We start from the raw sequence: 14895 nt of genomic DNA, 5'->3' as shown, positions 1-14895 counted from the left end.
AACAGAAGTGAACTAAGATTACAACACAATATGGGAAGTGGTATATTACTCGAAGAAAAACTGTTATAAGTTAAAAATGTATATTGTAAGCTCTAGGGCTGAGTTCTTAATCAAGGGCATTTCTCCCCACCCTCCCTCCCCCCATATTTGGCAATCACTACCAACACTTTTTTATTGTTATGACAAGGAGTATGCTACTAGGTCAAGAATGCTGATCATTACATAATGCAAAAGTCAGTCCCTCACAACAAAGAATTATCTGTTCGAAAATGTCGGTTGAGAATTCTACTCTAGAGTAACTATTTTTTTAAAAAAAGCATAGTTAATAAACCAATGAGCCAATGGAAGAGATAAAATGGAATCTTTAAAAATAAAAAGATCAATAAATCCAAAAGACAATAAGACAGAAATGAAAACAAAGAACAGAAAGGACAAATAAAAATGTGGTAAACTTATATTCAATCATATTGACAATTACATTTAACGCAAATAGACTAAACACTTTGATTAAAAGGTAGAGATGGTCAGATTGGATAAAAAAGCAAGACCTAATTATACAATGTTCATAAAAAATGCATTTTAAATACAAAGGTACAGATGGGTTAAAACTAATGCAAAAAGACATATCATGCAAACACTAATAAGAAAGTTGGAGCAGCTAAATTAATATCAGAAAAGGGAGGCATCAAAATAAGGAGAATCACCAGAGGAAAAAAACATTTCATAATAAAAAGGAGGTAAGGGAGCTATAGAGGAAAAGTTGGAAGCTAGTAGAGGTTGGTTCATGAGGTTTAAGAAAAGAAGCCCTCTCCATAACATAAAAGTGCAAGGTGAAGCAAGTGCTGATGTAGAAGCTATAGGAAGTTAGTCAGAAGATCTAGCTAAGATAATTAATGAAGGTGGCTATTCTAAAAAACAGTTTTTCAATGTAGACAAAACAGCCTTATATTGGAAGATGCTATCTAGGCCTTTCATAGCTAGAGAGAAGTTAATGCCTGGCTTCAAAACTTCAAAGGACAGGCTGACCATCTTGTTAGGGGCTAATGCAGCTGGTGTCTTTAAGTTGAAGCCATTGCTCATTTTCCATTCTGAAAATCTTAGGGCCTTTAAGAACTATGCTAAATCTACTCTGCCTGTGCTCTGTAAACAGAACAACAAAGCCTAGATGACAGCATATCTGTTTACGACATGCTTTACTGACTATTTTAAGCCCACTGTTGAAACCTAGTGCTCAGAAAAAGATTCCTTGCAAAATATTATTGCTCATTGACAATGCACCTACTCACCCAAGAGTTTTGATGGAGATATGAGATGAATGTTTTTTTCCATGCTAGCTAACATAACGACCATTCTGTAGCCTATGGATCAAGGCATAATTGCAACTTTAATGTCTTATTATTTCAGAAATACATTTTGTAAGGCTATAGCTGCCATAGATTCCTCTAATGATTCCAAGCAAAGTAAACTGAAAACCTCTGGAAAGCACCATTCTAGATGCCATTAAGAACATTCATGATTCATGGAAAGAATCAAAATATCAACATTAATAATTTTGGAAGAAGTATATTCCAACTCTCACAGATAACTTTGAGGAGTTCCAGACTTCAGTAGAGGAAGTAACTGCAAATGTGGTAAAAACAGCAAGAGAACTAGAATTAGAAGTAAAGCCTGAAGATGTGACTGAATTGCTACAATCTCATGATAAAACTTTGATAGGAGTTGCTTCTGATAGATGAACAAAGAAAGTAGTTTCCTGAGATGAAATCTACTCCCAGTGAATATACTGTGAAGATTGTTGAAATGACAACAAAGAACTTAAGACTATTACATAAACTTAGTTGATAAAGCAACATCAGGGTTTGAGAGGACTGACTCCAGTTTTGACAGAAATTCTAGTGTGAGTAAAATGCTATCAAATAAGCATTGCATGCTACAGAGAAAGCATTCGTGAAAGGAAGAGTCAATAAATATGGCAAACTTCATTGTTGTTATTTTAAGAACCTGCCACAGCCACCCAGCCTTCTTCTACTATCACCACTCTGATCAATCAGCAGTCATCAAGATCAAGGTAAGACCCTCCATCAGCAAAAAGATTATGACTTGCTGAAGGCTCAGGTGATGGTTAGCATTTTTTAATTAAGATACATATATTGTTTTTTAGACAAAAATCTATCACACACTTAATAGACTACAGTATCGTGTAAACATAACTTTTATATGCACTGGGAAGCAAACAATCTATGTGACTTGCTTTATTGTGATATCTGATTTATTACAGTGGTCATGAACTGAACCTGCCATATCTCTTGACGTATGCTTGTGTTGGGTAAATAATTTATGAAGTCCACAAAAGAATATGAGGGGAAGAATGAGATGAAAGAAAATTTCTCTCACCAAGGTAAGAGAAAAGACAATGGCAACAGAATTTCTCAGAGCAACGGGTAGAATAAAAAATAGAAAGGTCACAGTAATCAAACCAAGTAACAAATAATAGCCTATTCTTTGGTCAATGAGGAATAAGAAGAATCAGACGACATAAGAAATAACAGGAAAAGCTACTTATAGCTTCTAGTCTGATAAATACGTAATCTAGAGGGGGAGGAATCAAATATGAAGAAGCGGTCCTCTAAAATTAACTATTTTCTTCTACTCACACAAGCACATTTCCATTATCACCTTTTTCTGTATTTCCAGAACCACACTTATAATCACCAAATTAAACATTATCCTTTCCAATCAAGAAATACAAATTAATAAAAAAAGGTCACAGGGATGTACAGCATAAGGAATATAGCCAATATTACTGCAATATTATTAAAATTTCTAAATTTTAAATTGAGCGCTGTTCTGAGTAGTGTGATGAAATCTCACACCTCCTCACTCTGTTCTGCCTGGGGAAGTAAATCACCCCTTTGTGCAGCATATCCACACTGTACATACTACCCCCATTAGTCAATTAGTAGCTGTCTCGGTTATCTGTACTACTGCTGCAGTTTCATGGTGTTTGTGTTCAAGTAACTCTTACAGTAGCCTAACACTATATCATAATATCTCATCATTCATCTCACTGCATCTCATCACATAGGCATTGTATCATCATCTCACATTGTCACAAGGATGAGTACAGTACAAGATTTTGAGAGAGACCATATTCAGATAACTTTTATTGCAGTATATTGTTATAATTGTCTTACTTTATTAGCAGTTATTATTGTTACTCTTACTATGCCTAATTTATAAATTAAACTTTATCACAGGTATTACTTATAGGAAAAAAACATAGTTTATATACAGTTCGGTACTATCCAAGGTTTCAAACATCCACTGGTCTTGGAACGTATCCTTCTAGAATAATGGAGAACTATTGTAATATGTTACTTTTTATCTAAGGAAAAGGGGACATATAATATATACATATTTGCTTGTAAGTTAGAAAATGGAAGGATAAATAAAAAACTAATTGAAGGAAAAAAAGGTTACCTATCAGAGAAGGACAAAACAGTGTAAGAATTGTAGATCAAAGGTAGACTTCTCAGAACATACCTTGTTTGTAGATCTGACTTAGGAACTACATAAATATTTTACAGATAAAATTAAGTCTAAATTTTTAAAATTACAATTCGTAAAAACAAAATGAAACGAATTAACCTAATTGTAATTAGAGCTTAACCACAAAGAAAAAAGTTATTTCAAGTGACTTTACAGTACAGTAATTCAAATACATATCCTTAATAAGAATACACTAAGAGACAAAAGAACTAAAATAAAATCTTAAATTCTGCTCAGTAATCATATTGTCGGTTACCATGACTGATTTCTTCAACAAATAAACTACAAAGAAATGGGGAAAAAAAAAAAAGGGAAGAGGCCTATAAGTTAAAAAAGATATAACCATATCACTGCAATGGATCCTAATTCAAAAAATTTTTTTATGACATGATCAAAGAAATTTACATCCTAACTGGGTATTTTATTATATCAAATTATTGTTAAAAATTCTAGGTGTGATAGTGGTATTGTGAGTTGTGATTTTTTTTAGATGTACATGCTAAAGTATGTATAGCTGAAATTATATGATATCCTAAAACCATTCAAGATCAGGTATGTGTGGAGGGAAATAGCAGTTACAGATAAAACAAGACTGACCATGTGTTGCTCACTCTGAAGCTGAGTAATGGGCACATGAGGGTTCATTTTACTATTCTCTCTACTTATGCATGTTTAGAATTTTCCATAATAAAAATTTTTGTAATTATGTTTTTGTCTAGATAACCAACTCAGAACACCTTCTAATCGGTAGAATTTTAAGAATTCCCATATTCCAAATATTAAAGAGTCCCTTTACCCTCCCACAGCATGAGCCAACCATACACAATCTCCCTACTCACTACCTTTGGAACTATCTCTACGCTTATAAACATGGAGTCGCATACCCAACAAGTTACTGCTACTAAATCCCTTCCCCGTCTATCACCAGCAGCCCCTACAAGAATAACCACAGACAGGGACATCAGCTCAAAACAGCCTTTCTTCAGTCCCCAACAGAAGCAGACACTGAATGTACTCGTCCTCCAGGTACCCATACAAGAGCTACTGAAGCCTTGCAGTCAGAATTACAGCTACAGTCTATATATTTATTACCACTTCCAACTAACATTTAGCTTCTAAAAAAAAAAAAAAAGTCTTAATTTCTTAGCACTAATAATATCTAAATTAAATAACTCAAGCAGAAACTCAAAATAATCATAGTTTCCTTGAGTACCTACATCCAGATACTTTTACATTTCTCATGCTCTATTGAATTCCAGTGAATTTATGAGAAATCTCTGAGATATCCAGCTTCTTTATAACTACTTAAGGCTCAAAGAGATACAGGATGCTAAGAAGCAAAAGAGAAAATAGATAAGTCATAAGTTCCCCAAATATTCAGAGGGTACCTGGAAAAAATTAAAAATGGGAAACAGAATCATGGAATATTCAGTTTGCCTAAAGGTATTTCCATAGTAACCAAGAGAAATACCCCTCTTATCTCAAATACTCCTTGGAAGAACAGTAATCTTTCTAATCCAGTAAAACTTTAGCAAACTTTGTGACAAGTACTGGGAGGGAAAAACAACTGTCAATAGATGATAGTTCAGATACAGGGACCAGTCAGCTGAGGAGACACATGGCCTTTCTTTCTTTCACCTTCAAATTCTGAAATAAAGAATCTGAATCATGCTTACATCCAACATTTTAAACAGACTCTCTGTATAAAAATTATTTCTATTTTTAATACTACTATAGTTTAATACTGTGCAAATAGAAAAGTTGGAATGGTTTTAGAAAATTATGGTAACAACAAATTTTTTCAAACCTGCTATTACCTGTTATTGATTGAAATATTAAATTGGTATTAGAGCCAGAAAATAATAACAGATGCTCACATTCTACCATTACCACTGTAGAGAAAGAATACTGACTACATCATATCTATGTAATCTCTTCCTTGCTAACACAGTTATACAGAACACACTAAACATGACTACAGCAATTATGAAAAACAGTTTTCCTAGTCAAGTGCTTGCATTCACTATCAATTCATAAATTAGGATATTGTCAAGTTCTAGTCTATTTCAAGCTATATACTGTTCAAGTAAAATTCAATGAAAACTAATACTAAATACTGTTCTATATTGATTCTATGCTCCCTTTGATAGACTACAACCTTGAGTATGAATTCTACATAATAAATACTTCCCTCTGATCCCCAACACTGCAAAAATAAAATTTTTGACATAAGGGAAGAACACAAAGATACAGAAGAGAGCTAAAGTGATTTAAACTAACAGGAAACTAAAGTTTCCACATTTCCTTTCCTCTGCTAAAAGGAAGCAATTGTTCAGTTCAGCTTCAGTTTCTCTCAATACCTTCCATCATCTACCTATACAGAAAAATTTATAAGACTGAAGAAAAGGCAAATGGCATGTCTTTGAAATCATCTTCTTCCTTCTACTTATCAATAGGTAACTTACTTTGAAAAGAGCTTGTGTACCTGATGTCTCTTCTGAAGAACCTACAGTAAAATAATTTCAAGTTCCTCATTTAAAAATTCTACTATATTAAAGCTATTTGTATATGCCTTTGATATCTGTTGTGACAAGATTTACTCTACATTTTGTGAACCATTAATGGCCTAGATCAGGGGTCCCTAAGCCCCAGGCCAATAGTGGCCTGTTAGGAACCCAGCCACACAGCAGGTGAGCAGCAGGTGAGCAGCAGGTGAGTAGTGAAGCTTCATCTGTATTTGCAGCCGCTCCCCAGCATTAGCATCACCGCCTCAGCTCCACCTCAGATCATCAGGCATTAGATTCTCAAAAGAGCATGAACCCTGTGGTGAACTGCCATGTGAGGGATCTAGGTTGCATGCTCTAGAGAACCTAATGAGAACCTAATGAGAACCTAATACCTGATAATTTGAGGTGGAGCTGAGGCAGTGATGCTACAGCTGGGGAGCAGCTGTGAATACAGATTAACATTAGCAGAGAGGTCTGACTGCACAGAGACCATAATAAATCAAAGACACACATCAAAACCCTATTAGTGAGTGGCAAGTGACAATTAAGCCACATCTGGCGGCAAACTTTACAGTGGCAAGTGAGTTGATGTACTTCAATTGTACAGGTGCATCTGGTGGCAGGCTTTAAATTAGAACCCAACAATTAATTTTAGTCTGCGCATGGCCCACTCATTATTTTATTTACCACTCCCGTCTGCGCCTCTTTACTGCACTGCTCAACTGTCTCAGTCCCAGTTTTGCTAAGCTCACAAGCTACCCCTAGCCAAAACAAGTAAAAAACAAACACCACTGGAGAGCTTCTTTGAAAAGGGGGGAAAGACCCAATGATGAGACAAGCAGAAGACTCTATGACTGCCAACAAAAAGAAAGCTGTGTTGAAAAGAAAATATCAAGAATCCTACTTAAATTACGAGTTCATTGCAACAGGTGATTTACATTCTCCAAGCCCACTTTGTACAAAACATGGCAACCGACTAGCCAACGAAGCCATGACAGCTTCATAACTGCTTTGCCGCATGGAGACCAAGCACCCAGCATTATAAAACACAAGCCTTTGGAGTTTTTCAAAAGAAAAAAGCGTAAACACAAAGAACAGAAGCAATCATTGAAGGCCACCACTTCATCAAATATGTCTGCACTGAGAGCACCATTCTTAGTGGCTAATTGCATTTCTAGAGCTAAGAAGCCCTTTACTATTCTATTGGTGAAGAGTTGATCCTGCCTGTTGCTAAGGACATTTGTCGTAAACTTTTAGGAGAGGCTGTGTTCCTCTTCTGGCTAGCACCATAACTAGTCGAACTGATAATATAGCAGAGGATATTTAGGAACAATTGTTAGGATTAAGTCACCATGGTACAAAATCTAGGTTGATGAGTCTACCAGTGTTGACAACAAGGCAATAATGCTTATTTTTGTGCAATGTATTTTTCAGGAGGATGTGTATAAAGACATGTTAATGTGCACTTTTGTTGTAAACCAATACCAAAGCTACAGAACTATTCAAGTGTTTGAAGGATTACATATCAGGAAAACTGAATCAGTCATTTTGTGTCAGTATATGCACCGACGGAGCAGCTGCCCTGACTAACTGGCATCTTTCTGGTTTCACTACTCGGGTCAAAGAGGTTGCTTCTGAGTCTACGCACTATGTCATCCATAGAGAAATGCTGACTAGCCAAAAAATGTCACCTGAACTTAACAACATTTTGCAAGATTTACATTAAATTTATCGACTACATTAAAGTACACAACCTTAACTCATGTCTGTTCACGCAGTTCTGTGAGGAGATCGACACAGAGCACACACGTCTTTTCATACACAGAAGTGAGATGGCTTTCTTAAGGGAGATCACTGGCCAGAGTTTCCGAGTTACAATAGCTGCTCCAGAGATTTCTTTTAGAAAAACAGTTACCATTGGCAGCACATTTCAGTGACACAGAATGGGTCATAAAACTTGCTTAGTTATGTGACAGTCAACCTGCCTGACCAACTCAATCCGTCACTTCAGGGGAGAATGATGACTGTGTTCAAGTCAGCAGATAAAGTGGCTACATTCAAAGCCAAAATGAATTATGGGGGTGATGAGTGAACATTTTTGATGTTTTAAACATTAGCAGAGATTCTGAAAGAGACTAAGCCAGGGCCTTCTTTCTCTCAGCTGGTGCGTGATCACCTATCTCAGCTTTCAAAAGAGTTTGAGCATCACTTCTCAACCTCAAAAGACTCCCCAAACTGGGAATGGACCTGACACTCATTTGTGAATAAACCAGGTGAATTGACTTTGTCCGTGCTAGAAGAAGATCAACTGCTTGAGATCACAAATGACAGTGGCCTTAAAAAACAACTTCGAATCTTCGTAAATTCTGGATTAAAGTCAAGGCGGAATATCTTGAGATTGCCACAGAAGCACTGAAAAGCCTGCTTCCATTTCCAACATCCTATCTTTGTGAAGCAGGGTTTTCTGCAGTGATGGCAACCAAAACAAGATTATGGAATAGACTGGACATAAGAGACACACTGTTTCCCCTCTAGATGGGACCGTGTAGTTACAGGAAAACAAGCTCAGGGCTCCCACTGATTCTGCATTATGGTGAGTTTATAATTATTTCATTATACATTACAATTTAATGATAGAAATAAAGTGCACAATAAATATAATATGCTTGAATCATCCCAAAACCATGCCCACCACCACCCCCACAATCCGTGGAAAAATTGTCTTCCACAAAACTGGTCCTTGGTGCCAAAATGGTTGGAGACCATTGGCCTAGATAACTAGGTATTATGCACTAAAAAAAATCTTGGAGTAAGTGTATTAACATAAGAAAGCTGCATAACCCACTATCTTGACATTCTCAAATTAAGGGAGAGAGAGTGGTAATCTCTGATGAAACAGGAGAGACTTTCACGCCCAAAGCAGAAAAACACACCCACAGTTTTCTTCAAAATTCTCATATACCACAGGGACAGAATTACATGGTAAATTGCCACTTACCTTGTGCTACTGTTGACATGACCACAGATGGTGTGGAAGATACCACAGCTGTTACTGCAACTGTATTAGGAATAGGTGATGGTGTAGAACTGCTGCTGCCACTGCTGCTACTACTGACCAGAGAGGACTGTGAAGCAGTTATAACCACTGGTGGCTTCTGTGTTGTGGAAGCAATTACTGATGTTGGTACAAGCTTAGTGACTGCTGCATAGTTATGGGATTTGGAGAGAATGTTGGGCACGAAGGTTGAACTTGGTGATGTGGTCACTATAATAACCTGAGAAAGGAAAAATAAGTTATTTTCACATACCTACTATACTACTAATATATATACTCACAGTTAGTTATATACAATTCAAAAATAGCTTATGAAACATGAAGAAACAATTCAACAAAGAAAAATATAAAATTAAAAATAAAAGAAAAAATTTTTACCAACCAAATATTTAAAAAGATAACATTCAATGCTGTGCAAGATATAGCAAAGTAAGCATGTCAATATAGTGCGTATGGAATATAAATTGGCATCATCTTTCTTGAAAGTAATTTAGATAGTCATTCATTTATAAATATTTGTTGAGCATCTACTATGTGCCAGGCATGGTTCTAGATGCTGGGGATAGGGGAATAAACAAAACAGACAGTTTGTACTTTCATGGAACTATATTCTAGTATGGGAAGAGAAACAAAAAACAAATGAAAAAGTAAATATATGTCATGTTGGAAGAGACAATAAAGCAGGGTAGGAAATAAAAGATAATAGGAGTGGCTTTATGATTTTTTTATAAAGTATTCAATGAAGATCTCTCTGATAAGGTGACATATGAGCAGAAACTATAAGCAAGCAACCAAGGGGTATGAACCATGTTGCTACCCAGAGGAAGAGCATCCAATGGCATAGAGAGCAGTAAATACAAGGGCCCTGAGGCAGAAGCAAGTTTGAGATGTTCAAGAAACCTCAAGGACATAATGAGGAACTTAAAGTATAAAGGAGAGAGTAGTAGGAGAGAGAGTAGTAGGAGACAGACTCAGAGAAGTAATATAGGACTAGATGATGTAAAATCATGTTGATAGTATATACCCTTGATATGATATGATGAAAATGGCACTTTACCTTCGTGGTCTTCCTTCTGAAAATCCACAACCCTAGTCTAACCATGAGAAAAATATTAGACAAATTCCAATAGTGGAGCATCCTACAAAATACTTGACCAGTACTCCTCAAAACTGTCAATATCAACAAAAACAAGGAAAGTCTGAGAAACTTTCGTAGCCAAGAGGAATCTAAGAAGACATGACAAGTATATGTAATGTGGTATCCTAAAACAGAAAATGACAGTAAGTTAAGAACTAAAGAAATCTGAATAAACCATGGACTTAATATCAATGCATCAATACTGGTTCATTAATTTTAACAAATGTACCACACTAATATAAAATATTAAGAACAATGGAAACTTAATGCAAGGTATATGAGAACTCTCTACTATCTTCTCAAGTTTTCTCTAAAACTGTTCAGTAAACATTTTTTTAAAAAACATTTATCTGCTAGGTTACAAAGTAAAGTAGGGCAGAGACAGTAGAACAGGGAGACAAATTAGGAGGCTCCCGCAATAAAGTAGAGATGATGGTGATCAAAGTGTTCATAGTAGAAGCGGTAAAAAGTGAACAGATTCTGAATATATTTAAAGATAAAACCAACAAGATTTGCTGATAGGTTGATACAAGAATAGAGGGGGAAAATGGTAAGAAAGAAACTTCAAGTTTAGAAAACTGTAAATGACATAGGGACAAAGCATTTCAGACAAAGAGAACAGGATGGAGCAAAGGTCTTAAGGTGAGAATTAGCTTGATGTACTTAAAAACAAAAAGCAAGACAGTATAGCAAAAGCATATAGGACAAAGAGAGGTTGGAAAAGTAAACAGAAGCCAGATCAAATTTTATGCCAGAGTAAAGAATTTAGATTTTATACTAAGTATAATGGGAAGCCATGGGATGACTTTAAGTAGGGTGAGAAAATTTGATTTTTATTTCAAAAAATCATTCTAGCTGCTATGTGTGGTAAGACGCAAGAGACATAATGAAACTAGTAAAGAAGCTATTGCAGTAGACTAGGTGATGATAGAGGCTGCTTGGACTGGGGTGTCAGTACTGGAAATAAACAGAAGTGATCAGATTCAGATTATTTTGAGAGGTAGAGTCAATATCACTTGATGTATAGAAATGGCAGGGTTATGGAAAAGAATGAAGATTAGCTCCTAGAGCTAATATGCATTGGCTTATTTAAATCTCCCAACAATCCTGTGATGCAGATACTATTATTATCCCTATTTTACAGTTGAGAACACAAAAAATCATTTACAAATCTATAGTACCACAGTTTTATTCTGGGTGAGTATAATGGTGGTATAGTGATACCCAAAACAGAGCAGTGTCAGTCTTCAGCCATGCCGCCCTGAACATACCCAGTCTCATCTTATCTCAGAAGCTAAGCAGGGTCAGGTCTAGTTAGTACTTGGATGGGAAACCACCTAGGAAAACCAGGTGTTGTAGGTGTTTAAAAAAAGGCAAAACAGAGCCGTGTCTTTTTCCTCTTTCACCAAAATTACTTGTATCCAGGACAGAAAATTGGTTTGAAAACACCAAAGAATTTAAGGAAGAATTTTTTTTTCACCTTTATATCAATCCTAAGGAAGGCCTGAAGTTAAATCAGTCAGTCAAAGTTTACTGAGTATGTCTTTACTCAGCACTTATATCATGAAGAAACTTTGACTATATTACTAATATATTTTCAGTGTTACAAAGAATTATAGGACGTAAGTACATGTCAGTTACTTTAAGGGGTTTGTTATTTATTTAAAGAGTCAAGAGAAATATGTCTTGACCAACAAACACCTATAAAGAGTTGACCAGCATACTTCTATATAGGCCTGATCAGCAAATACCTCTATAGCATTATTACAAAACCACCATCAGCCATCATATAAACTGAGAAAAACATGTAAAAAAAAAAAACCCAGAAGCTTAAGAGTCCAAAGAACCTAAGCTTAATCCTGCCTCTGCCATGACAAATGGCAGACCCCTGGACATGTTCACATCTCTGGGCTACAACTTTCAGCCATAAAATAGGGAGAATGATACCTACTTTGCAAATCATTACAAGGATTAAATGAGATAATGATGTGAAGCATCTAACATAGTGCTAGGCACATAGGAGGTGGTCAATATTTGGCAGTCAACAAATTAGTAGTTTAATATTACTATTTAATAAATGGTAAAAGGATAGCAGTAAAGGTGTTATAGGACAAATCAATCTGGAAATATACTTTATGTACTCTATTTTTATTTCATTAAAAAAATTTAGATACCTTTTTCCAAAATTCTGTATTACCCCTGAGAATCCAAAGAACTCATAGCTACTACCATGGCAATTAGGTTTCACATTTGCCAGTTACAAACTAATAGTAGTAGCTTTCCTGGAGCACAGTGTTTATAAGGACTCTGCAGCACAGATAAGGATTCACTAAGGCTTGGCAAGAAAGCATGACACAGTTAATTAGCAATGTTTGTCACAGGCAAGGGAAGGGGAAGCATTCACGCTTGTGTCAAAAATTTACAATTTCAGAACTAGAGTATGCATGTAGGCTCCTAACAATAAGACAACAAAATTTCAGCAAAATAAATCTAGAGTCTTTAAGAGCATTTTTTAGGTTATAGGAACAAATGATAAAACATATTTTGAGATTTCAGTCTTTAAATTGATTCCTAATCTGAAAAGAAATTATCCAATTTAGAGATCCACCTTGAAGAAAATTTACTCTTTAAAGCTACTTATTACAACAGGGGAAATAAAGGGATTTTAAAACCAAGTGAACCAAACAGTGTTTATTCAGGCCATAATTCAAATTACTGACCTTCTAGCACTCACAAAAACTCCTTAAGAGTGCTGGGACTTGCACCCTAAGGATAAAATGAAAAATATCAATCAAGCACATGAAAGCATAAAGCTATATTCTGCTGGTTTATATAAGTGCTATACCAATGTTATACTTAAAATGAAGGCACCACATTAACACAGGTGGAAATTTGTCTACCTTGTAAATATATGACCTATTCGAATTTGAATCAAGTCCACAAATTCATAATTATAATGTAAAAGTCACTTTACCTAAAATAATTCCTAAGTTGACTTACATATAGGATTTGTGAGAAATCTAAGGTGAATGCAATAATGTCAACAGCCTAATAAAGCTTTCAAAAAAATCCAACTCCCCAGCAAAAGGAAAACAAAAAGTAAATAAAAATCCCAAAGAATATTAGCCCACACTCAGCTTGTTCAAGAAATAACAAAACTAATGGCACTGAGTATACATGAAGTAAAAGAGCACAGTTTTGCATCCAGAACACAGTAGATACTCAATAAATATTTGTGAAATGAATGTCATTTTTAATAGAATTTGTTTTAATGTTTATTTCCTATACACAGTAGGACAAATCTGAGGTTCTAAGCCTGAAATTTCATGGTATAGCTCCTATATGACTTTGAAGATATGCCTTCTTATAAGCATCACAAGGGTAACAACCTCAACTATCCTTTCTCAAGCGACAATTTAGAAGGAAAAAACAAAAATAAAGATACGGCAAAGTCAGTAAATTTTTTAAAAAGTTCACCAATTTCACTTACAGGTGAACCTCCATCAATTCCAAGTATTTTTATGTAGGTCTACCAAAGAAGACTGGAAAGTTAATAATGTTAGGTGACATTTACTGAGAACTCATCATATGGATTAAGCATTCTCCATGAATCATCTCATTTAATTATCCTGATAACTCCAGGAAGTAAGTACTACCATTAACTTTGTTTTATAAGGAAACTGAGGCTCAAGAAAGGTGGTAGAGTCAGTACTAGAAAACATCTATTCATTTGATTCATTCAGTCAGTCAGTCAGTCAGGCAACAATTATTGAGTACCTAGTATATGCCAGACACTGCTCTAAGCACTAGAGAATACAGTGATGAATAAGACAAAGTCTCTACCCTTGACAACTTATACTCTATGGGAGATATAGGACATAAATAAATGTGTAATATAATGTCAACTAGTTATAACAAATAAAACAGAGTAAGGGAATAAGGCCATGAATGAAAGGTGGGTGCTCTTTTAACTATAAGTTTGCTACACTATTTCTCAAATACCAAATTAATAGAGTAGATGAGAAGAAGAAGAGAGAAGAATTACTAATAAAATAAGATCCAGCAAAAAAGGCCATAAAAACATGTTGACTTAAAAACTCATGGAGTATTGCAGGTTGATGTCACCTAATATAGATAGGACTAGCACAGAAAGCAATAACTATATTACAGTATTATATGAAAAGTGATTATGACAAAGACTACCTTGGAGTCATCAAATACAAATATAAAACATGTTCTGCAAAACATTTAAGAAGTCATTAAAAATAGTCAATTTCTATATATCAAGGGGTAAGCTTCAGTTAACTGATGAATTCACTTATATGGAACATCTCTTTTGCAACAGTGCAAACAAAACACTGCTTTCCATAAAACACCTGTAAGGGGAAGTAACATTTTTTGAATACATATGTTATGTTATACTTTAAAATATCCAATCTTGTTTAATCCTCACAATAACCTTGTAAGATTAGCATTATTCTTAACTCACAGATGGGTAAACAGATTTAGAAGGACTCATTTATCTCAGGACAGGCTGGAAAGTGCTGAGGTTCCAACCCAGGCCTCTTTAACTACAAAAAATTTGCTTGATTTTAACACTACACCATAACACCTCATCCTAAGACTGAAAATAGAATTATATTCCA

General features: G+C 35.2%; 1 protein-coding gene across 16 annotated transcripts in view; it reads right to left on the bottom strand.

Moving 5' to 3' along the window:
- EMSY (EMSY transcriptional repressor, BRCA2 interacting) overlaps positions 1-14895 on the bottom strand; it is an 80450-nt gene that overhangs the window by 45360 nt on the left and 20195 nt on the right. For all 16 annotated transcript variants that reach the window (XM_039848090.1, XM_039848092.1, XM_039848101.1 and 13 more), the window contains one exon: positions 9055-9331. In XM_039848090.1, the coding sequence (XP_039704024.1) occupies positions 9055-9331 (277 nt within the window). The remainder of the gene's footprint in view (positions 1-9054; positions 9332-14895) is intronic.

The sequence above is a fragment of the Pteropus medius genome, unplaced genomic scaffold, assembly GCF_902729225.1.
Source record: "Pteropus medius unplaced genomic scaffold, Ma_sr-lr_union100, whole genome shotgun sequence".
Classification (NCBI taxonomy): Eukaryota; Metazoa; Chordata; class Mammalia; order Chiroptera; family Pteropodidae; genus Pteropus; species Pteropus medius.
Note: the sequence above shows the minus strand (reverse complement) of the source record. Positions and strands in the feature narration are given on the sequence as shown.